We start from the raw sequence: 24,228 nt of genomic DNA on the forward strand, positions 1-24,228 counted from the left end.
ACATCAGAGAACAATGGAGAGGCTGTCTCGACTGTTTCTATAGGTGTCTGGAATTAATTATGTGCGTGTGTGTGTGCGTGTGTGTGTACATGTGTGCATGTGTGTGTGTGCGTGTGTGTTTGTGTGTGAGAGAGACAACTGTGCAACTCTAATTAGCTCGTCAAAGAAAAGGAATCCATACAAGAGGAGAATTCATCAAACAAAGAAACTTGCGGAAACAGCGGAGAACAGACAGGTAGAAGTAATGATATACTATAATTACGTCTAAGATACTTGCTTAAAATAGTCTTAATACATATAAATACAGTAACTATGAGAACAGATGCAGGTCACTGCAGGTAGGAACATACAGTAAACGAAGAAAAGCTTTAGTCGTGGCTTGTAAGCAGACTAATAACTGTGTGTAGATGCAGCTCTCAAGATGTACAGTCGCACTGAGCGGCAGAGGAAGTCCTTCATTCCGACAGCCATCAGACTCTACGATGCATCACTGTGCCTCACTGCATCCCTGAGCCTCACTGCATCCCTGAGCCTCACTGCATCACTGAGCCTCACTGCATCACTGAGCCTCACTGCATCACTGAGCCTCACTGCATCACTTAGCCTCACTGCATCACTGTGCCTCACTGCATCACTGTGCCTCACTGCATCACTGTGCCTCACTGCATCACTGCATCACTGCATCACTGAGCCTCACTGCATCACTGAGCCTCACTGCATCACTGTGCCTCACTGCATCACTGAGCCTCACTGCATCACTGTGCCTCACTGCATCACTGAGCCTCACTGCATCACTGTGTCTCACTGCATCACTGCATCACTGTGCCTCACTGCATCACTGCATCACTGTGCCTCACTGCCTCACTGAGCCTCACTGCATCACTGAGCCTCACTGCATCACTGAGCCTCACTGCATCACTGTGCCTCACTGCATCACTGTGCCTCACTGCATCACTGTGCCTCACTGCATCACTGAGCCTCACTGCATCACTGTGCCTCACTGCATCACTGAGCCTCACTGCATCACTGTGCCTCACTGCATCACTGAGCCTCACTGCATCACTGAGCCTCACTGCATCACTGAGCCTCACTGCATCACTGAGCCTCACTGCATCACTGTGCCTCACTGCATCACTGCATCACTGAGCCTCACTGCATCACTGAGCCTCACTGCATCACTGTGCCTCACTGCATCACTGTGCCTCACTGCATCACTGTGCCTCACTGCATCACTGAGCCTCACTGCATCACTGTGCCTCACTGCATCACTGTCCCTCACTGCATCACTGTGCCTCACTGCATCACTGAGCCTCACTGCATCACTGAGCCTCACTGCATCACTGTGCATCACTGCATCACTGTGCCTCACTGCATCACTGTCCCTCACTGCATCACTGTGTCTCACTGCATCACTGTGTCTCACTACATCACTGTGCCTCACTGCATCACTGTGTCTCACTGCATCACTGTGTCTCACTACATCACTGTGCCTCACTGCATCACTGTGCCTCACTGCATCACTGAGCCTCACTGCATCACTGAGCCTCACTGCATCACTGTGTCTCACTGCATCACTGAGCCTCACTGCATCACTGTGCCTCACTGCATCACTGAGCCTCACTGCATCACTGAGCCTCACTGCATCACTGTGCCTCACTGCATCACTGAGCCTCACTGCATCACTGAGCCTCACTGCATCACTGTGCCTCACTGCATCACTGAGCCTCACTGCATCACTGAGCCTCACTGCATCACTGTGCCTCACTGCATCACTGAGCACAGAGTGACAGTTACCATCTTCCTGGACTCTTACTTTTAAAACAACATTGTTCAATATTACACTTACTGTACACTTACTGTAGATTTCTGTATATTTTTACTGTATATTTTATATTAGAATGTATATACATAACATAGGAAATGTAAATCTTATTATTATTTTATTCTTAGGCTTATTTTATTCTTAATAATGAATAATAATGACTTGGATTTATATAGCGCTCTTCATGACACCCAGAGCGCTTCACAGAGTCCATTATTCGTTCATACACAGTCATACCGGTGGTGGTAAGCTACAATTGCAGCCAGAGCTGCCCTGAGGCAGACTCACGGAAGCGTGGCGAATAATCATCGCCTACGGCCCCTCCGACCACCACGAACATTCATTCACATGCATACACATTCATACGAGGCAAGTAGGTTAAGTGTCTTGCCCAAGGACACAACGGCGATGGGATGGACATGGGCTTGAGCGGGATTCGAACCACCAACCCTTCGATCATTGGATGACCCGCTCTACCCCTGAGCCACGCCGCCCCAGTGAACAGTAGTGAACAGTAGCCGACACTGTATTCATCCATTGTTCACCTTTTCTCTCTAGCCTCTCTTGTCCGCCTGAGAAAGGCAGTGTCCTTTTCACACCGTTGTGCCTCAGTGCTTCCCATATCTTTCCCTCTGAAGGAGCCAGCGGGAACAGCAGCCCTATCTGTCCCCAACCAGATAAGTCAGGACTGTACACAGCCCAACAACCTTTGTACCATGGAGAGCATACTACTGACGGGATGCACCACTGCATGGTTTGGAAACGCCAACCAGAACGACCCGCCGAGCTCTGGAGAGAGTAGTGCCAACGGCCGAAAAGATCTGCAGATGACCCGGCATAGACGGTATATTATTCACCGAGCGGCGCGTCAGCGAGGCACACAGGATCCTGAGAGACCCCAGCCACCCGAACCTCAAACTGTTTGAGCTCATGCCGGTACGGTATGGTTAGGAGCGAAGGATAATGGATGGATTATCCATGGGGGGGTCCAGGGCGGGGGGTGCGAGCAGGAGCATATGTGTGTAGGGGAATAGATAGCAGGTATTAGGGGTATATCTTGTATAAGACATTTATCCAAATGATGAGTTAACTGATGTACACTGTTTTACAATGCTTGTATATCTAATCGTGTGTTGTCATGTTTGTTTATGTGTTTGTTTAAAAAATAATAAAAAAATTAAATACAAAAAAAAAGGGATCCTGAGAGACCCCAGCCACCCGAACCACAAACTGTTTGAGCTCATGCCGGTACGGTATGCCGCTCATGCCGCAGACGGTACCAGAGTCTCGGGTCCACATCCAAGAGAACACTGAACAGCTACTACAGTCTCAGGTCCACATCCAAGAGAACACTGAACAGCTACTACAGTCTCAGGTCCACATCCAAGAGAACACTGAACAGCTACTGCAGTCTCAGGTCCACCTACAAGAGAACACTGAACAGCTACTAGTCTCAGGTCCACATCCAAGAGAACACTGAACAGCTACTACAGTCTCAGGTCCACATCCAAGAGAACACTGAACAGCTACTACAGTCTCAGGTCCACATCCAAGAGAACACTGAACAGCTACTGCAGTCTCAGGTCCACCTACAAGAGAACACTGACCAGCTACTACAGTCTCAGGTCCACATCCAAGAGAACACTGAACAGCTACTACAGTCTCAGGTCCACATCCAAGAGAACACTGAACAGCTACTACAGTCTCAGGTCCACATCCAAGAGAACACTGAACAGCTACTACAGTCTCAGGTCCACATCCAAGAGAACACTGAACAGCTACTAGTCTCAGGTCCACATCCAAGAGAACACACAACAGCTACTTCCACCAGGCTAACAGACTACTGACGGATACTCTGAATCATCACATGAGCATATACACACAAAAGCATCTTAAGTGACTGCACTTGTATTGTATAGTTTGTATTAGATAGACAAGCATCTCACGTTTTTCTGAATGTATGTAAACTAATTTTAAAGCTGTGACAATAAAATAATCTGAATCTGAACAACAGCAGGGAATCTGCAGGGAACTGCCTTGCTCAAAAGTAAGAAGAGGAAGAAGACCGACGACACCTGGCTCTGTTTACACTGACAGTCTGACTCATGTTTAAATGTCATGTGTCATCTAAATCAAAAATGGCTTACTGGATTATTATGCACACACACATACACATTGGCAATCTCACATACACACACACCACACTAACCCACGCACTAACACATGCATATTAGGGATGTCCGATATTATCGGCCGACCGATATTATCGGCCGATATCGGCAGTAAAATGTGATATCGGAAAATATCGGTATCGGTTTAAAAACAAAAAAAAACAATAACAATATTTGTTATATATATATCCAGTGAAATTATTAGTTACCTGAAATTATTAAGTTTTTTGGACGGGGAAACCCTGCATATATCGGTATCGGTTGATATCGGTTGATATCGGTATCGGAAATTAAGAGTTGGACAATATCGGAATATCGGTATCGGTAAAAAAGCCAATATCGAGCATCCCTAATGCATATACATTGTCAATGTGCAATTTTAATATTCTTTAATTATCCATCTGGGCCTGCAGTTTGGTTTTTACAGAGATTGAAGAAATGGTAATAGTCAGCTATACAGTTATCTTTTAAGGAAGTTGTTATGACCTTATTATTGTATCCAATTAGGATAACAATTACATTTTCTTTGCCCTGATGGATTGTTTTCCACATTAAGAGATGACGTGGAACAACAGAATACGATAAAAGGATATATAGGGTTCTGGAGTTGTTCCAGTTGAAGTCCATATCCCCCTTCCAAAAGTAGGCTACTCTCCTCATTAAATATTTCATAGCAGAAAACATCAATTATAAATTTGGAAATGGAGTAGACTAGAGATATTTTAGAGATGGGACTTCCACTGCAAAACCAGTTGAGTCAAATGTATGTCTCCGTAGGGGACCACCTTGTTGATACTGAATCTGTATCCAGTCTCGGAATAGATTAACTACTAACTCACTGTGAGCAAATATTCAAACGGCTTCTTACTCTGTACTCTTCTCACCTCGACATCAAACCAAGCCATGTGAGTGCCATTGACAACACGGTTTGCTACACGACTCAAACACACTTCACAGGAGAGCGTTTTCAAACGGGTATTTTCAATCTGGTGCATGGAGATTGGAGAGATGTCCAATGCTGCAATATGCTCCTTCGAGTGTATAACTGAGATATCCAGTACCTGGGTGACAGCAGAATACAAAGTGTGAGCAGCTCCTATTACATATGCACAACATCGCCACAGCAGCCTTGATTAGAATTACATTCAAAAAAGGCCCTAAGTGGATTCAAATGGCCCTATTGTTACCGTTATGTTGAGCGCCACGGTATAGCTCGCTGTCTGTATTGCTGTGAATATGAAGTGACTTTTTAATCCATTATTTCTGCGATGCCCAATCAATGACATGTGTAGATAAATCGGCATACAACTACTAAGCATAACATCTCATCTCCCCATAATGCATATGGGGATGTAAACAAGTATTTTTCTGGTCTGCATCCTCTTAGCAGTTGTTTGTATTGAGCCATACTGTATTGTACCCATTCTGCAATCTGTTAAATACAGTTTTCAATCAATCAATCATATTGTATCGATGGCAGTGCCATGCTGCTCATTTGCACTCCAACTTTACATGTGTAAATTATATCCTGTTCTTCATTGACTGTTCGGTTTTTATTTATTATTTAGGCTTTTGGGCCACTTGCCTAATATATGCAAATACAATTAGAATTAAAATCAGGTGAATTAGAACTATAGCCCGTTACCTTTTGGTCAATGACACGTGCGTAGCCCTCCAGGGCTGCTACAGGGCGTCTGTTTGGGTTCTGTTGGGTCCTGGGCTTCACCGGTGCACCGGGACGATCGGACCGGTAGGAGGATGACGTGTCCCCGGCGAGGCTCTTGTACAACACCGTGAAGCTGGTAACAGTGAGGATGATGACGGTGGTGATGCCAGCAATAATCCCACCATGGCACTGTTCAAAAGAAGAGACAGTTCGAAAACATGCATCACAAGTTGTAAGTCCACAAATATAATATAACGCCACATTTACTAGCCTACAATTAGAAATAAAGTTTTATATCATAGCATGACTCTGTTTTCCTTGGACTGACTATGCATGGAGGGGGAAGACGAGTAATCATTAAATGCTAAATATGATACAAATAATAATAATAATAATAATAATAATAATAATAATAATAATAATAATAATAATAATAATAATAATAATAATAATAATAATAATAATAATAATAATAATAATAATAATAATAATAATAATAATAAATATATAAGCTATGCAGCTGCGCTTTCCAAACGCTGCAGGTAACATCAGTGACTATACTCAAATGCACGATTATTTTATGGCTGGCAACACGCTTTTCAACTTTATATATAGTTACCACTCGCGTCCTCATTTTGTGATTGTCGCCTTTAATATCCCCGCGTTATTATCAGCACAGCACGTTCGTATGATATCAAACACGGTACACTACACTACAAGATAACGTCGAAACTCTTCGAAAACACGCCCGCGCTGCGCGCAACACCTGAACGAGAGCATCTCTGGACGCACACACGGCAGACCGAGGACGCGTCAGCCCACTGCTCTGTACCGTTATGTCTCTGTTACGAGGGACGCCCCCAGGCTACAGTACCAACCCACTCCGCGTGGAGGCGTGCTCCTAATGAACAGGAGCAGCCACGGTCCATGACCACGTGGGAGAAACCAGAGAGATGTGACTCTGTGCTGTTGTCAATTGGTGATATTTATGAATCATTTTGTCAAAACAGATATGCGCCTCTGCTTTAGGGCTACTGATTGATTGAATTGATTGATTGATTGAAAACTTTATTAACAGATTGCAGAATGGGTACAATACAGTACAGCTCAATACACACAATTGTTAAGGGGATGCAGACCAGAGAAAGACTTTCGTCTTGTTTACATCAGGGTCCCCCATTTTCAATTCATCATACTTATTGTGTTCCAATCATCAATGACGATGGCCAGGCAGTATAGGCTAATGCAGAATGACTCCAACTGCCATCATCAACACACGACGGCACTATAGTGTCACTTTAATGCATCTCCATTTTGTGGAGATAGATAAGATAAATGTGTTCTAATGTGTAACAACCACCAGTGCAGCCACAGAGCTCCTCAAGGGAGAAGAGATTTGCTGGAAGCTGTAATATAGTCTGGACTCTGGAGCTGCTGGGAAATGGGAATCAGTCTTTTTATAGATGCCCTCTCTGAGCTAAACATCATTCCACTCATTTTTTTTTTTATGTGACTTTCGTCTCCTGATCAAGTGATTATCTTTAGATGGTGGGACATTTTTACAGCTTGTGGGAGTTGAACAAAGTAATTTATTGCAACACCCACAGCCAGCGTCACTGTGAGCAATCCGGGGAAGTTGCCTATATACTTGAAATGAAAGAAAAAAAGATCTGTACAGGAAATTCAGGTTGTCCCTACAGTTTTGGCCCAGATATACTTTTTGTACCATCGTCCTTGTTGGGCTAATTAGCCCGTCTAGAGCTAGGAATAATGGAGCAGGATCAGTCGGAATATGAGATGCAAACAGATGACACAAGGAATGTTTCTGGTATGTAGTTTCTTAATTAAAAACCATGGGATCAGAGTTGGAGAGAAAACACATGTCTGAACTAAATATAGCCACCAACACCCATACACTACACTACAGTATAGCCTAATGCCTAAGATAATACAAAAACATCAGAAACAATATTCCCCTGACATGACACTGTTTTGAATAGGAAAGCATGACTCACTGGCAAACGGGTTTGGTCTGGATTCCAAGGTCTTACAAGGCTCTTAAAGCAGACCCATTGTGTCTGGAAATATGGACATGCTGTGGGCGTATTGATGAACTCTAATGGGGGGTAACATATTGTGCTCATTCAGGCTCCCCTATACCATCTCCCATTGGGGTCAGAGAGAGAGAGAGAGAGAGAGAGAGAGAGAGAGAGAGAGAGAGAGAGAGAGAGAGAGAGAGAGAGAGAGAGAGAGAGAGAGAGAGGAGAGAGAGAGAGAGAGAGAGAGAGAGAGAGAGAGAGAGAGAGAGAGAGAGAGAGAGAGAGAGGGGATCACTTGCTGTATGGCTATACCCTGATGGTACATGATGCGAGACACAGGCATAGACAGATACACAAACAGACAGATACAGTATACTTTATACCATTATGCAAGAGCCTTTCATAATTTTCTCTTCAGCCCAGACGGGTGTCTGTCTAGCTCACCGACACTGATCTCTCTCTATTTTCTCTGACATCACATGATAATAATATAGAGTTTGTTATGGAAATCTCAAAACAAATAGAATTGAAACACGATGTATTTCATTGTTTTATTGTAAAACCATTGTAAAGGGTTCAGTCATCGATGCAGAGAATGTCCGGCGAGCAGGAAAGCAACACAGTGCAGGCGCTTAGGCCCTTTTCTCACATGTTGTCGGTGTCTGGCAGATGGTGTCCTGTCCTCATTTGTGTAATGGTCGGAGCGTGCGCTATGGTGTATGTGTGAGCTTGTTTATAACTGTCTCTATCAGAAGTCTGTGTGAGCTTGTTTATAACAGTCATCACTATCAGAAGTCTGTGTGAGCTTGTTTATAACTGTCATCACTATCAGAAGTCTGTGTGAGCTTGTTTATAACTGTCATCACTATCAGAAGTCTGTGTGAGCTTGTTTATAACTGTCATCACCAGTGGTGCAGTGGCAAATTGACAGTAGGTCAAACGCTCCACGCACAGTTTTTTTTGGCTGCTCTCGTCCTGCAGCTGGATACTATTGCCTCACAGCGCGGCCGTCAGCGCGTGGCCCAGAGAGCGCCGCTGGCTCTGCGGCTCTGCAGCTGCATGCTTCTCCGGGAGTCCGGTTGGATAATGCCATGTAAAAAGCGATTGCGCGTACTTCAGCCTCAGTGAGCGAGGTATAACGCCGTTATACCGAGTTATACCAGCACTGCAACACTGGTCATCACTATCAGAAGTCTGTGTGAGCTTGTTTATAACTGTCATCACTATCAGAAGTCTGTGTGAGCTTGTTTATAACTGTCATCACTATCAGAAGTCTGTGTGAGCTTGTTTATAACTGTCTCTATCAGAAGTCTGTGTGAGCTTGTTTATAACTGTCATCTCTATCAGAAGTCTGTGTGAGCTTGTTTATAACTGTCTCTATTAGAAGTCTGTGTGAGCTTGTTTATAACTGTCTCTATCAGAAGTCTGTGTGAGCTTGTTTATAACTGTCTCTATCAGAAGTCTGTGTGAGCTTGTTTATAACTGTCATCGCTATTAGAAGTCTGTGTGAGCTTGTTTATAACTGTCTCTATCAGAAGTCTGTGTGAGCTTGTTTATAACTGTCTCTATCAGAAGTCTGTGTGAGCTTGTTTATAACTGTCATCTCTATCAGAAGTCTGTGTGAGCTTGTTTATAACTGTCATCTCTATCAGAAGTCTGTGTGAGCTTGTTTATAACTGTCTCTATCAGAAGTCTGTGTGAGCTTGTTTATAACTGTCTCTATCAGAAGTCTGTGTGAGCTTGTTTATAACTGTCATCTCTATCAGAAGTCTGTGTGAGCTTGTTTATAACTGTCATCACTATCAGAAGTCTGTGTGAGCTTGTTTATAACTGTCATCACTATCAGAAGTCTGTGTGAGCTTGTTTATAACTGTCATCTCTATCAGAAGTCTGTGTGAGCTTGTTTATAACTGTCATCTCTATCAGAAGTCTGTGTGAGCTTGTTTATAACTGTCATCTCTATCAGAAGTCTGTGTGAGCTTGTTTATAACTGTCTCTGTCAGAAGTCTGTGTGAGCTTGTTTATAACTGTCTCTGTCAGAAGTCTGTGTGAGCTTGTTTATAACTGTCTCTATCAGAAGTCTGTGTGAGCTTGTTTATAACTGTCATCTCTATCAGAAGTCTGTGTGAGCTTGTTTATAACTGTCATCTCTATCAGAAGTCTGTGTGAGCTTGTTTATAACTGTCATCTCTATCAGAAGTCTGTGTGAGCTTGTTTATAACTGTCTCTATCAGAAGTCTGTGTGAGCTTGTTTATAACTGTCTCTATCAGAAGTCTGTGTGAGCTTGTTTATAACTGTCATCACTATCAGAAGTCTGTGTGAGCTTGTTTATAACTGTCATCTCTATCAGAAGTCTGTGTGAGCTTGTTTATAACTGTCATCACTATCAGAAGTCTGTGTGAGCTTGTTTATAACTGTCATCACTATCAGAAGTCTGTGTGAGCTTGTTTATAACTGTCATCTCTATCAGAAGTCTGTGTGAGCTTGTTTATAACTGTCATCTCTATCAGAAGTCTGTGTGAGCTTGTTTATAACTGTCATCTCTATCAGAAGTCTGTGTGAGCTTGTTTATAACTGTCTCTGTCAGAAGTCTGTGTGAGCTTGTTTATAACTGTCTCTGTCAGAAGTCTGTGTGAGCTTGTTTATAACTGTCTCTGTCAGAAGTCTGTGTGAGCTTGTTTATAACTGTCTCTATCAGAAGTCTGTGTGAGCTTGTTTATAACTGTCTCTATCAGAAGTCTGTGTGAGCTTGTTTATAACTGTCATCTCTATCAGAAGTCTGTGTGAGCTTGTTTATAACTGTCATCTCTATCAGAAGTCTGTGTGAGCTTGTTTATAACTGTCATCTCTATCAGAAGTCTGTGTGAGCTTGTTTATAACTGTCATCTCTATCAGAAGTCTGTGTGAGCTTGTTTATAACTGTCATCTCTATCAGAAGTCTGTGTGAGCTTGTTTATAACTGTCTCTCTATCAGAAGTCTGTGTGAGCTTGTTTATAACTGTCTCTATCAGAAGTCTGTGTGAGCTTGTTTATAACTGTCATCTCTATCAGAAGTCTGTGTGAGCTTGTTTATAACTGTCATCTCTATCAGAAGTCTGTGTGAGCTTGTTTATAACTGTCATCTCCATCAGAAGTCTGTGTGAGCTTGTTTATAACTGTCATCTCTATCAGAAGTCTGTGTGAGCTTGTTTATAACTGTCATCACTATCAGAAGTCTGTGTGAGCTTGTTTATAACTGTCTCTGTCAGAAGTCTGTGTGAGCTTGTTTATAACTGTCTCTGTCAGAAGTCTGTGTGAGCTTGTTTATAACTGTCTCTGTCAGAAGTCTGTGTGAGCTTGTTTATAACTGTCATCTCTATCAGAAGTCTGTGTGAGCTTGTTTATAACTGTCATCTCTATCAGAAGTCTGTGTGAGCTTGTTTATAACTGTCATCTCTATCAGAAGTCTGTGTGAGCTTGTTTATAACTGTCTCTATCAGAAGTCTGTGTGAGCTTGTTTATAACTGTCTCTATCAGAAGTCTGTGTGAGCTTGTTTATAACTGTCATCTCTATCAGAAGTCTGTGTGAGCTTGTTTATAACTGTCATCACTATCAGAAGTCTGTGTGAGCTTGTTTATAACTGTCATCACTATCAGAAGTCTGTGTGAGCTTGTTTATAACTGTCTCTATCAGAAGTCTGTGTGAGCTTGTTTATAACTGTCTCTATCAGAAGTCTGTGTGAGCTTGTTTATAACTGTCTCTATCAGAAGTCTGTGTGAGCTTGTTTATAACTGTCATCACTATCAGAAGTCTGTGTGAGCTTGTTTATAACTGTCATCACTATCAGAAGTCTGTGTGAGCTTGTTTATAACTGTCATCTCTATCAGAAGTCTGTGTGAGCTTGTTTATAACTGTCGCTGTCAGTCAAGTGAAACTCACTGGTGGTACAGCCCCTCAATAACAATGGAAAGTTTGCAGCCCCTCAATAAGAACATGAAAGTGTGTAATTACATGAAAGCTTTGTATTTTTCCACTACAATATATACATAATAAGGGCGGCTAAGTGGCGCAGTGGCCAAGGCGCTCGCCACTAACGCAGGAGATGCTGGGTTCGAGCCCAGCTCTCTGCGTTGCTTCCGGCTTGGCTGGTCGTTCATACTAATACAATTGGCAGTATTAGGGGTGGGAAAGCCAGTGGGTGGGGATCAGACGTTGTGGACAGCGACTCCTACAGGTCGGTTGGTGCGCCTGTACAGCAGAATCAGGAAAGTATCGGGGGCAGCGTGAGCCTCCCACACGTTACTCCTCGCCGCTGAGAGATCGCGCTGTGCAGGAGAAAAGATGCGACAGCTGCCTCCTCGTGTACCGGAGGGGACACGTGATGCAAGGCTTGGTCCACAATGCAGCCGACCAGTGGGAGGCATGGTCTAGCAACGTTCGAGACAGGGGAGGGGAGAATTGGATAATAAGAAATTGGGATGGGAGAAAAAAATAGAAAAATGGGGAGAAAAAGTAGATACAAAATATATATATATACATAATAAAATAGCATATTTATCTCTATGATTGAGGAGCTATGGATCATAATTCAGTTACCTATTGTTGTAAATCATCTAGAATAGTTGGCTGTTTCTTTTTTTGCACTGATTTATACATGTCTGTGTGTTTTGACCAGACAGTTCGCCCGAGGTATACTCTGGCACTCAGACTAGAGCTGCATGGAATACACTGACTGACCGACAGTACGGAAGCAAATGTTGTCTGTGGAACAATAACTTGTATTATTATTATTATTATTATTATTATTATTATTATTATTATTATTATTATTATTATTATTATTATTATTATTATTATTATTATTATTATTATTATTATTATTATTATTATTATTATTATTATTATTATTATTATTATTATTATTATTATTATTATTATTATTATTATTATTATTATTATTATTATTATTATTATTATTATTATTATTATTATTATTATTATTATTAACTCTAATCTCCTTTCCAATGAGGCACCAGACAGCTGCCTGCCTGTTCTGTGCCAAATACAATACGAGAGACTGAGAGACCAGTGCTGCTTGCTCATCTGATATTCCAAATGTGTACTTTTTTTTACTCACTCCATTAACTTACAATGCTCTCAGCGAGCATCCTCCTCCGGCCTTCTTAAGATCCCACAAAAACCAATCATTTTCTAAGATGACTCAAAAGTCAAATCACTTTTAGTGTTGGTTCAAATCTAAAGGCAGTTTAGGAAGGTTAAACAACACCCACTGTATTGTACATGTAGATTACAGGGCTCTTTGACTGCTTGGGGGTTTCTGAATCTGATCTCCCAAGACAGGCCAACTCCATCAATCTCCAGTTAGTTTATTGGTATGTAGAAGACCTTAGTGACACAATGATATTACACACAGGAAGAGTCAAAGTCAAAGTCAACTTTATTGTCATTTCCCATAATGTGCAAGACATACAGAAAGATTCAATTGCGTTCCCCCCTTCCCACGGTGTATATAAAAAGATCTAATATAAACATAAAGTAACATATAGGACACTATAAACATAAAGTAACATATAGGACACAATGTACACACACAATATACAGGACTATATACAATATAAACAGTAGCTAAAGATGAAATGAATGAGTGAAATAAATATAGAGCGGTAAAGAGAACTTAGTGCAAATCGTCTCCAGCACTAAGCAAGAACGAGGGCGAGACGGGTAGGAATGTTGTGGACAAAAATGTGTCAATTCTATCTGGTTCCCTGGACAGATACTCCATCCCCACTAACAGAGGGAGGCACAGATGCCATCTGCACGCCGGACAAGACGGTCACATGCCTCTGACGTCGCCCGCTCACAGGGACACGTTGCTCTTGACTCTGGGTCACAGACGAAACATCTCGAGGCTCATACAATGTGTACAGTTTCTTCCCCCTCAAATGTATATACTCTCTTTTTTAGACTCTTTTTGTATCACAAACAGTACTGTATTTGTAGATCTGGTATGTCATAAATGTCTAAATGTAACAGTACTGTCTATCTGTATGTCATATATGTTATGATGAATTGAAAATGGGGGACCCTGATGTAAACAAGACGAAAGTCTTTCTCCGGTCTGCATCCCTGTTACGATGGGGTTGCTAAATGAAGGTTTAGAACACAGTATGCAGAAAAGGAACGGAGGCAGATACGAGGATCGATGCTTGGAGAAGGGATGTTTACTGTAGAACCGAGTGCAATACAAATAACAACAGAAACTACTTACAACACTTCTCAATACAAAACAACAAAACACTAACACTTACTAGGAAGACAACAGTGCGACACGACGTGGACAGGAACGGGGGGGGGGGAAACTGGAGGTATGTTGCCACGACGAGGAGAGGGAGACACACACTTAAATACCCCTACTAATTAACATTGACAACACCTGGCAGCCCAGTCTAAAACATAGAAACAAACAACACAACTAAACACTAAAGCAACTCAAAACACAAAACCAAAACAGTGAACCACATCACACCAGGGAAGGGAAAGTCAAGGACAGCACACACCAGGACACCACATTAATCACACTAATTAAAGTTAAAACATTAGTCAGCATGTCCAATGTACTGGCCCGCACCGTCTGCGGGTGACCACCAGAGGGTGGTAGGAGACCATTGTTCACCTCATGTCTGTGGTGCTGACTCTCAGCCTAGGTCTGGCCTGACCTGGGCGTGTGACACATCCCCGTAACAAATGTGTGTATTGAGCTGTACTGTATGTATTGTACCCATTCTGCAATCTGTTAATAAAATGTTCAATCAATCAATCAGTCAATCCTATATTCTCAGTGTCCAATCTCCCTGCTGCTCGTCTCTCCCCGTGGACAGAAAACAAACTCATCACCAGTAGCCTCCGTCACCAATCACAGATGCAATTTCCTCCCTCCCACCGTCCAATACAGTATATTTATCCCAGGATTGCTTTGTCTCTGCAGCTATTGCTCTCTGTCTCTGGTTCACGCTTGTGTGGCGGTGGCGTTGCAGAACAGGGCTAACTGAATCACTTCCCGTGGCTCATCCTGTGAGGCTCAGGGAGTCAGACGGGTTGATTAGCAGCTTCCAACACTGAAGAGACGCAGGCAGTGTGTGCGTGTGCGTGTGCGTGTGCGTGTGTATGTGTGTGCGTGTGCGTCTGTGTGGAGAGTGGAGACGGCCTCCTTCTGCCTCAAATTAGATTAGAGGAAAAGGGTTATTGTTTGTTTCAGTACACGATTCATGTGGTTTGAATCAAAAAGAGAATGGCGTAGAATCAGGCAGCGTCTGCCATGTGTTAACCTACATCTAGTAGAATGACATAATGAACAAGCTGTTCGGTACAATTTTCACTGAACGGCAACGAAATGGCGTCACAGCTTTTCTTTGTTTGTTCTGGGATAAAGAAATTATTCTTTTGGGGATATGACGCATCACTTGTTTTCCCTCTGCCTGTCAGTTCCATCTGAACATTAACTACCATCTTCCACAGCTCCAGAGATGTGTGATTTACGATGTCACATCAATCTACAAAATATATGGCTCCACAAACCACAATACTTGATAGAGGATGATAAAGATGACAGACAGTGACAACATGCAGGATGTTTCTTCCACGGATGACGGCACTTTTTCTTCCTCACGGCCGATAATTCATTGAGATGTTAAAGTTCAGACAAATCTTTCTACCACCCTCGTAAAGTCTGTCTCCCGTTTGTTGCCACTGTAGTGGTGTAGTTCAGTTTGGCATCACGGATTAAGACTCTTGTTCTCTGGTTTCTGCTTCAAAGAAATGTTAATAAATCATCCTATCTATCACAGGCTAAAGTGTAATACCAAACAGAATTATTACTATACTACTAGGCCAATACAACAGACGCACAAACACTCACACACGCACACACACATGCACACACACACACACACACACACACACACACACACACACACACACACACACACACACACACGCACACGCACATGCGCACACACACACACACGCGCACACACACATATAACTTTTAATACATGTACATATAACGTAAATACATCTTTGCACATATGTGTACATATACATAACATGTTTATTTGTCATATTTGTTGATTGTAAACTGGTATGTGAGGGAAACCTCAGCTTCCTACAACTTGAAATACAAGTTTGAAATTAAATTAAATTAAAGGGGAACTATTTTACTATTTCTTTCACTGTTTGGGCACTTTTACACAATTCCTGTGAGTTTATGGAACACCTCTGTAATTTTAATTTTTTTTTAATTCATTGTTTTGTATTTCTAATCAAGTCCTCAAAAACAGCATTTTTCTACCTCAAGATCTTAAGCCGTTTTGAGCTGACTGTGTGGAGTGGGTACGAGTCTCACATGGGGCCACATTATCATGCAGCGGTGTCTCTCTGACATCACAAATCAGCACATTTTCAGATGACTCATTTCAGTGAGGGTGAATATTGTGAGAGGAGAATTGGAAGAATGCGCCAATATGAGAATTAGAGACATAGATCATATTAATATAAGTCCACATAGCTAGGAAACAATGCTAAACACTGAAAAAGGCCATTTATAAGATAGTTCCCCTTTAAATAACATACATTACATAACTCTGTACATACTGTAACTAATACCCTTTACATACTGCTACATTCGATACCCGTAGAGATCCATATACTTGACCAGTCAATTTTCTTTTCTCCAATTATTTTATTTATTTTATTATTTTTGTATATTTATTATTTTTTAATTCATTTATTTTTACATTTGATCTTTGTATCTCTTCTCCATAACTTGTCATGCTGTACTGTGACAACAAAGTAATTTCCCCTCAACGACAATAGAGATCTTCTTATCTTATTTACATAATAATGTCACCATACTATTACTATTCTATTCTATTCATACAATATAATGTGGTACAATCCAGCATCTCAGCTCACAGTGACACAATTCAAGATGTCTTTGCTAAATCCTTTTGACTGTATTTACCACTGAGGAGTCGAGCATCTTGGTCTCTAAATCTTGCTGGGCCAAAATATTCAAACAATACAACGATATGACACTACTGATGCCTCTACTGCCACCTCCTGGCCATATCTGAACGTCAACGTCTCATGTGAAAAAACTCAAATCAGTCAAATCTCATGCACGCCCCACTCTCTCACTCTCTGTGTGTGTGCGTGTGTGCGTGTGTGTGTGTGTGTATGTGTATTGATTGATTGATTGATTGAAAACTTTATTAACAGATTGCAGAATGGGTACAATACAGTACGGCTCAATACACACAATTGTTAAGGGGATGCAGACCAGAGAAAGACTTTCGTCTTGTTTACATCAGGGTCCCCCATTTTCAATTCATCAGGACATATATGACATACATGACATACAGATAGTCAGTACTGCTACATCTATACATTTATGACATACCAGATTTGCAAATACAGTACTGTTTGTGATACAGAAGGAGTCAGGAAAAGGGAGTATATACATTTGACGTAGAAACTGTACATTGGAGGAGGTTGGGTGGGGGGGGTTGGGTACACTGGGATATTGACAACCATACTGGGTAATCTACATTGGAGGTGGTTGGGGGGGGGGGGGGGGGCACACTGTATAAACAAGCAAAACTGTACATTGAGGGGGGGGGGGGGGAGACACTGTACAAACAAACAAAATTGTACATTGGACTATTGACAAAACCATACTAGGTAAATGACTGTACATTGGAGGGGGTTGGGTTAGGATATTTACAGGGGCCAGTGTTGAATTGCAGTCTCCCGTAGGTGTCCCTTGAGAGAGGTTTTGAAAGTGGGTAGTGATCCACATTCCTTTACAGCTTTGGGTAGGGCGTTCCACATTGATGTGGCATAATTGCGAAACGTGTTTAGTCCCTTATTTGAGCCGAATCTGGGTTTAACATGATTTGTGGAGCTCCCTCTGGTGTTGTGATCGTGGTATTCACTGACCTTTGGGAAGTATTTTGACATGTACATGGGTACCTTGGTCGTGTAGTGCAGTGTTTCTCAACTGGTGGGTCGCGACCCAAAAGTGGGTCGCGGATGTGATTTTTTTTTTTTTTTTATAACGTTTTTTTTTTTTTTTAATAACTTTTTTTACCCACTACCTATCTTTGTGAAAGTTCAGTTCCAGTTCGATCAGTCGACGGTTCTAAACTCTTTAAGGACCGACATGAGATCCTCACCCGCTGGGCAAACCACTTTGAGTCTTTACTCAATCACACCAACCCCACTGACCCACATATCCTGGATAATCTCCCAGACATGCCACCAGTCATGCACCTGGACACCCCACCACACTTCTCTGAGACCAGTCAAGCCATTGCGGGTCTAAAGAACAATAAAAGCCCTGGACCCGATGGCATCCCAGCAGAGGTTTTCAAACACGGAGGGTACCTCCTCACGCGCCGTCTGCACCTCCTGATCTGCAACATCTGGGAACATGAGACCCTCCCACAGGACTGGAAGGATGCAAACATTGTGGTCATCTACAAGCAGAAAGGGGACAGAGCAGTCTGCGGAAACAGCCGTGGAATCTCTCTCCTCTCCATCGCAGGGAAAGTGCTGGCGAAGATCATGCTGAACAGGCTGGTGGAAAACATCTCTGAAGCTGCGCTTCCGGAAACGCAATGTGGCTTTCGGAAGACCAGATCCACCACCGACATGGTCTTTGTCCTGAGGCAGCTGCTAGAGAAGAGCAGAGAGCATCGCAAGGATCTTTACATAGCCTTCATAGACCTAAGCAAAGCCTTCGACACCATCAGCCGTGAGCTGCTCTGGAAACTCCTCAACAAACTTGGGGTACCACCCAAGTTTCTCTCCATCCTTCAGCAGCTGCATGACGGGATGCAAGCCAGAGTCCAGACGGGTGAACTCCAGTCAGAATCCTTTAAGGTTAATGTTGGGGTGAAGCAGGGCTGTGTCTTGGCTCCGGTGCTCTTTAATCTCCTCCTCTCTGCCGTCACCTGCCTCTTCCGCCGAGCCATGGGACATGAAGACGGTGTCCATGTGGAATACCGCCTTGATGGTAGCCTCTTCAACATCCGCCGGCTCCAGGCACACACAAAGACAAAATCCTGCCAAGTATGTGAGCTACAGTACGCTGATGACTGTGCCATCTTAGCTCACAGTCCAGAGTCTATGCAGCATGCTCTCGACACCATATCCAGCCTGTACCAATCCTTCGGTCTCCAGGTCAACATACAAAAAACCGAAGTCATGTCCCAACTCACTTCCCGAACCTCTACACCTCCCAGTTTTCACATAAACGGTGTTCCACTCAAAACAGTGGATCATTTCACCTACCTCGGCTCCACTCTGTCCTCAAGCTGCTCCCTTGACGCGGAGATACACACACGTATCAATAAAGCGGCATCATCCTTTGGACGCCTACGCAGCAGGGTTTTTGAAAACCGAAACCTGAAGATCAGCACCAAGGTTGCCGTTTACAACGCAGTATGTCTCTCCACTCTGCTCTATGGAGCAGAATCCTGGACCCCATACCGCCGGCACATCACCAACTTGGACGCTTTCCACATCCGTTGCCTCCAAAGGATCCTCGGCCTGACCTGGGAAGATCGAGTCCCCCACACAGACATCCTCAACAACACCAACTCAATCTGTATGGCCGCAGCTGTGGCCAAAAAACATCTTCGTTGGATAGGGCACACCATACGTATGCCTGACCACCGCCTGCCCCGCCAAGTCCTCTATGGCCAACTGAGAGGAGCAAAGCGGGCTGCTGGAGGCCAAAAGAGACGCTTTAAGGACTACACCAGGGACCTCCTAAAGTGTGCAAACATCACGCAGCTTGAAACTCTGGCACTCGACAGATCAGCCTGGCAAGTCACTTGTGCCACTGCAGTTTCCCAAATACACCAAACGAACCAAGACCGAAGATCTGAGAGGCGCACGCAACGACACCAGCGGGCGGCTGGCATCCCCCAGGTATCTGGCTTCCCTTGCGCCATCTGTGGACGGGTGTGCGGCTCAAGGATCGGACTCAACGCCCACGAGAAGTGGCACCAGCGGCAGTGTCGCTAACTCCCCTCCCCACCCCCCCCTCTCCCCATCCCTGGAGCAAGCGTCATCATCGAACACGATGGACAGCTAAGAGAGTGTGTGTGTGTGTGTGTGTGTGTGTGTGTGTGTGTGTGTGTGTGTGTGAGACAGAGGGTCGGGTGTGTGTGTGTGTGTGTGTGTGTGTGTGTGTGTGTGACTGTGTGTGTGTGGGGGGGGGGGGGTTATCATAGGTCCGACTTAAACCTGCACCATCATAACAACTCCTGCAGGGGGCGGTGTTCCTCCAGTGTACAGACTGCAGACTTCTCTTGAGAGTCACACACTCGCTGTCAAACATGATGCCTTTAATAGAGACGGAACGGAATGCAATCAATTCAGCTCGGAGCAAAATTAGCCTATTATGCTGCTGCTGCCATATCTTTACCGACAATTTGTCGCCATCCTATTTGCGACATAATAAATGAGAAACGGTTCACTTTACAATTCACGTGAGAATGATCACTACTACTACTTGACCTTACCCCCAGAACCCACCTCAGACCTCACCCCTGTCCACTTTGACAACCTAGGGTGGCTTAGAGTAGACGACAGAGTACAGCAACTTGCAATGGGCCTGGTCTACAAGATACACTATACGACTAAGGTACCCATCCCATGTACATGTCAAAATACTTCCCAACGGTCAGTTAATACCACAACCACTACACCAGAGGAAGCTCAACAAATCATGTTAAACCCAGATTCGGCTCAAACAAGGGACTAAATACGTTTAGCAATTATGCCACATCAATGTGGAACGCCCTACCCAAAGCTGTAAAGGAATGTGAATCCCTACCCACATTCAAAACCGCTCTTAAAGAGCATCTACGGGAGGCTGCCATTCAAAACTGGCCACCGTAAATGCCCAAAACCCCCACCACCTCCTAATAGACAGTCTCCTCCCCACCGCATGTATATATTCCCTCCCTGCCGTATGTATATTTCTCTCCCACCCACCCACCCCCTCCTAATGTACAGTCCCCTCCCCATCATATGTATATGGACATGGGGGTAACAGTACTGTATATTTGAATACCGTTTATGTCACAAATGTATCAGTACTAAATACCTATATGTCCCTATGCCATAAATGTCATGTATGTTGTGTATGTCATAAATCAATGTCTATATGAATTGAAAATGGGGGACCCTGATGGAAACAAGACAAACGTCTTTCTCAGGTCTGCATCCCCTTAACAATTGTGTGTATTGAGCCGTACTGTATTGTACCCATTCTGCAATCTGTTAAATAAAGTTTTCATTCATTCATTCATTCATTCATTCATTCATTCATTCATTCATTCATTCATTCATTCATTCATTTATTCATCACTTCATGCCACAACAACACTGCCCCCCCCCCCCCCCCCCCAGAACTGTGTAGCGTCCCCTTTAAAACAGTCGCTCCCCCCTCCCTCCCTCTGGAATATTGATGACGCGGCCCCTGATGACGCGGCGCCGCGCTGTAAACACGCCGTGACGTTCAGCTGCGTGGCCAGAAGCAGCTCCAAGCAGCAGAGCCACAGGCAGCACATACTGTATTTACTGTACGTGGACTACTGGACCATTAAAAACATTCACATCAAGCCTCATATGCAATCTGTAAAACCAAGACGGCGCTGCAGCTCCCGTGCGAAGTGCAATGGCTAGAAAGACGGACGTGCCCTCTTCTTACTATGGTGAGTCCACTCGTCCTCTTTGTTGAACGCGAAATTATGACAAAGGATTATGATGATGATGATGATGGCCCGAATGATATTTTGACCCCACAACAACACAGTGATTTATATTGTTGTTGCCAACTATTTTCTTTTGACGCTCGCAGTTAAATAGGTACTATAATTTGTAATGACATAGCCAGGCTACCATTATATTTGTATTTGTTATGGTTTTACAAACACATTCTATCCAAACACATCCACAAAGATAATGAAGATATATCATTTTTTTTTTTTTTTTTTTTTTTTTTTTTACTTTGTTGGAAGCCATCAGCAAAATAATGTTCGACTCATTTAACGAGCTGTACTGTACCCATTTTCTGCAATATGTGAATAAAGTTTTCAATCAATTCAATCAATCAATCAGGCATCCTGGGGGGGTTATTATCGGTCCAGTGGTTTGAGGACATTAGCCCACTATTATAATGCAGCACATGAATGATAGAGGAAATAATCTGACCCCAACGACAATGAAGTCTGTTTCACTTTTCATCCTTAACTTTTCGCCCACAGATTGAAAACGCTGCCGTTCAAAATCAAGGAGAGAAAAACAACAATGTCCTTTGTTAGATCAAAAGACAAAGGAAGTCTTGTTGTCTCTAAGTGACATTTTGAGTTGGGCATGGGTATTCAATCTGTGGGCTGATTTTGTGCCCATTAGCCTGTCCTTAATAATCATGCTGTTTATCAAAATGATATAAGTGTATTACCAGCAGATGACACACAGACAGCAATGTGGAGTATTGTCTCACATCATAGGTGTGTGAATGAATGAATGAAAACTTGAATGAAAACTTTATTTAACAGATTGCAGAATGGGTACAATACAGTACGGCTCAATACATACAATTGTTAAGGGGATGCAGACCTGAGAAAGACGTTTGTCCTGTTTCCATCAGGGTCCCCCATTTTCAAATCATATAGACATTTATGACATACACAACATACATGACATTTATGGCATAGGGACATATAGGTATTTAGTACTGATAGTTACATTTGTGACATAAACGGTATTCAAATATACAGTACTTGTTACAAAGGGTCAGATTAAACCGAATATATGTATTTATTGATTGATATATATTGCATAATATTTGTATATCGTTTGATATCCCTTGTGTATTCTTTGTACATATACACGGAATATCCCTTTAACCTAGTAGTACAGACCATAATATTTCATTCTCCTATTGGATGGCGTGCCATCAGCGCCAGTGACTTACCCCCTAGAGTCAAGTTGAAAGCTACCGACACGACTTGTCTCAACATGCCCGCTTCTGCCCAGGGCTACGAGACAGTGAGGAGGCTGGCACTAGATTATTCCCCGTACATATAAATATGGCGCAGGCGAATACAGGACTTCCTTTTCGGTTCGAGTTGAAGTTCAGTCTTGTTCAGTTCAGTTAACCAAGTGACGCCTCACCCACTATGCAACGTGCGGTGAAGTAGGGCTCGTATTGCCCCAAAATAGAGTCGTGTTATCCTAATAAGTTTGTTCAACGTATCGTTCGCTCCTTGCTAGTAAAAGCCTTCATTACGAGTCAAAGACCACGTGAAGTGAGTAATTGTGTGTCTAAATAGAGCACTTATTGCCGCGTGCGAATAGGATAGTATTAACGTCAAGTTCAACTGGGAACCACCGCGCACCGGAGGATATCTACCCCGGCGCCAGCAGAGCCTTTTCCGGCAGGATTATTATTATTCTTCATTGCTTTGGCCGGGCTGCTGGAGCAGAGAACCGTCTACCCCGCTGCTGTGTGGGATCTACCGTGGGGACATCATTCGAGCCCGTCTCTGTTGGACCAGAGGCTCCACGGCTTACACCTGTGCTGCTCGCATACTGAGAGTACAGCGGCTGCCTCCCGTCCGCTGACACAGGGAGTAATATCGCCTCCGTGGACCCATTGACTTTGCATAGAGCATTGCCTCCCCCTGCTGGCTTACAACCGGTAGTAACCCCCCTCCCCAGAGTACCATAGATAATTCCTAATATTCATTATTGATTTGCCTATGCATAATTCCTTTGCCTTATAAGCGCATCTAGTAATGTAATATAATATCCTTTGCTGCTAATAAATATTCTTCTAAACGAGTATTTGTGTGGAAACCGTATCATTGTGGAGGAGTTCTCATCATATACTTGTGTACGGTATGGCCAGAATAATGTACATAAGACGGTAGTGGTTTAATGATACCATACTTGATTAATACAGTCAGGGAATTGTACCCCTCAGTTACAGTACTGTTACCCCTGTATGTCTATACCGAACACTGACCTCATTTTCTTCTTCTAAATTACATGCTATACTATGTTATTTGATACTATCTTGTCTAGCACAGTCTCTGGAGCGTAACAGTAAGAAGCATTTTGTATGAAAGTATTCTGTACTTCTGTATGACAACTATTAAAGAAACTTAAACTTAAACCTAGATCCTGACAGAGTATATACATATGATGGGGAGGTGACTGTACATTAGGAGGGGGTGGGTGGGTGGGAGAGAGATATACATACAGCGGGGAGGGAATATATACATGCGGTGGGGAGGAGACTGTCTATTAGTAGGTGGTGGGGGTTTTGGGCATTTATGGTGGCCAGTTTCGAATTGCAGCCTCCCGTAGGTGCTCTTTAAGAGCGGTTTTGAATGTGGGTAGGGATTCACATTCCTTTACAGCTTTAGGTAGGGCGTTCCACATTGAT

At 43.2% G+C, this 24,228-nt stretch overlaps 2 protein-coding genes across 2 annotated transcripts in view; one reads left to right on the top strand and one right to left on the bottom strand.

Annotated features, from left to right (window-relative positions):
* The window catches only part of st6galnac5b (ST6 (alpha-N-acetyl-neuraminyl-2,3-beta-galactosyl-1,3)-N-acetylgalactosaminide alpha-2,6-sialyltransferase 5b), a gene marked incomplete at both ends in the record, with an annotated part of 73,075 nt that extends 52,969 nt beyond the window's left edge, over positions 1-20,106 (bottom strand). Inside the window, 3 exons of the mRNA XM_084311307.1 lie at positions 5,639-5,848; positions 18,144-18,434; positions 20,062-20,106. Coding sequence (XP_084167433.1) covers positions 5,639-5,848; positions 18,144-18,434; positions 20,062-20,106 — 546 coding nt within the window. The remainder of the gene's footprint in view (positions 1-5,638; positions 5,849-18,143; positions 18,435-20,061) is intronic.
* A 1,236-nt stretch (positions 20,107-21,342) lies between these two features.
* Positions 21,343-24,228, top strand: part of slc44a5b (solute carrier family 44 member 5b) — a 113,138-nt gene continuing 110,252 nt past the window's right edge. Inside the window, 1 exon segment of the mRNA XM_084311622.1 lies at positions 21,343-21,487. Within this exon segment, the coding sequence (XP_084167748.1) occupies positions 21,451-21,487 (37 nt within the window). The 5' untranslated portion in view covers positions 21,343-21,450.

The sequence above is a fragment of the Notolepis coatsorum genome, assembly GCF_963971535.1.
Source record: "Notolepis coatsorum genome assembly, chromosome: 3".
In the NCBI taxonomy this organism is placed as follows: domain Eukaryota; kingdom Metazoa; phylum Chordata; class Actinopteri; order Aulopiformes; family Paralepididae; genus Notolepis; species Notolepis coatsorum.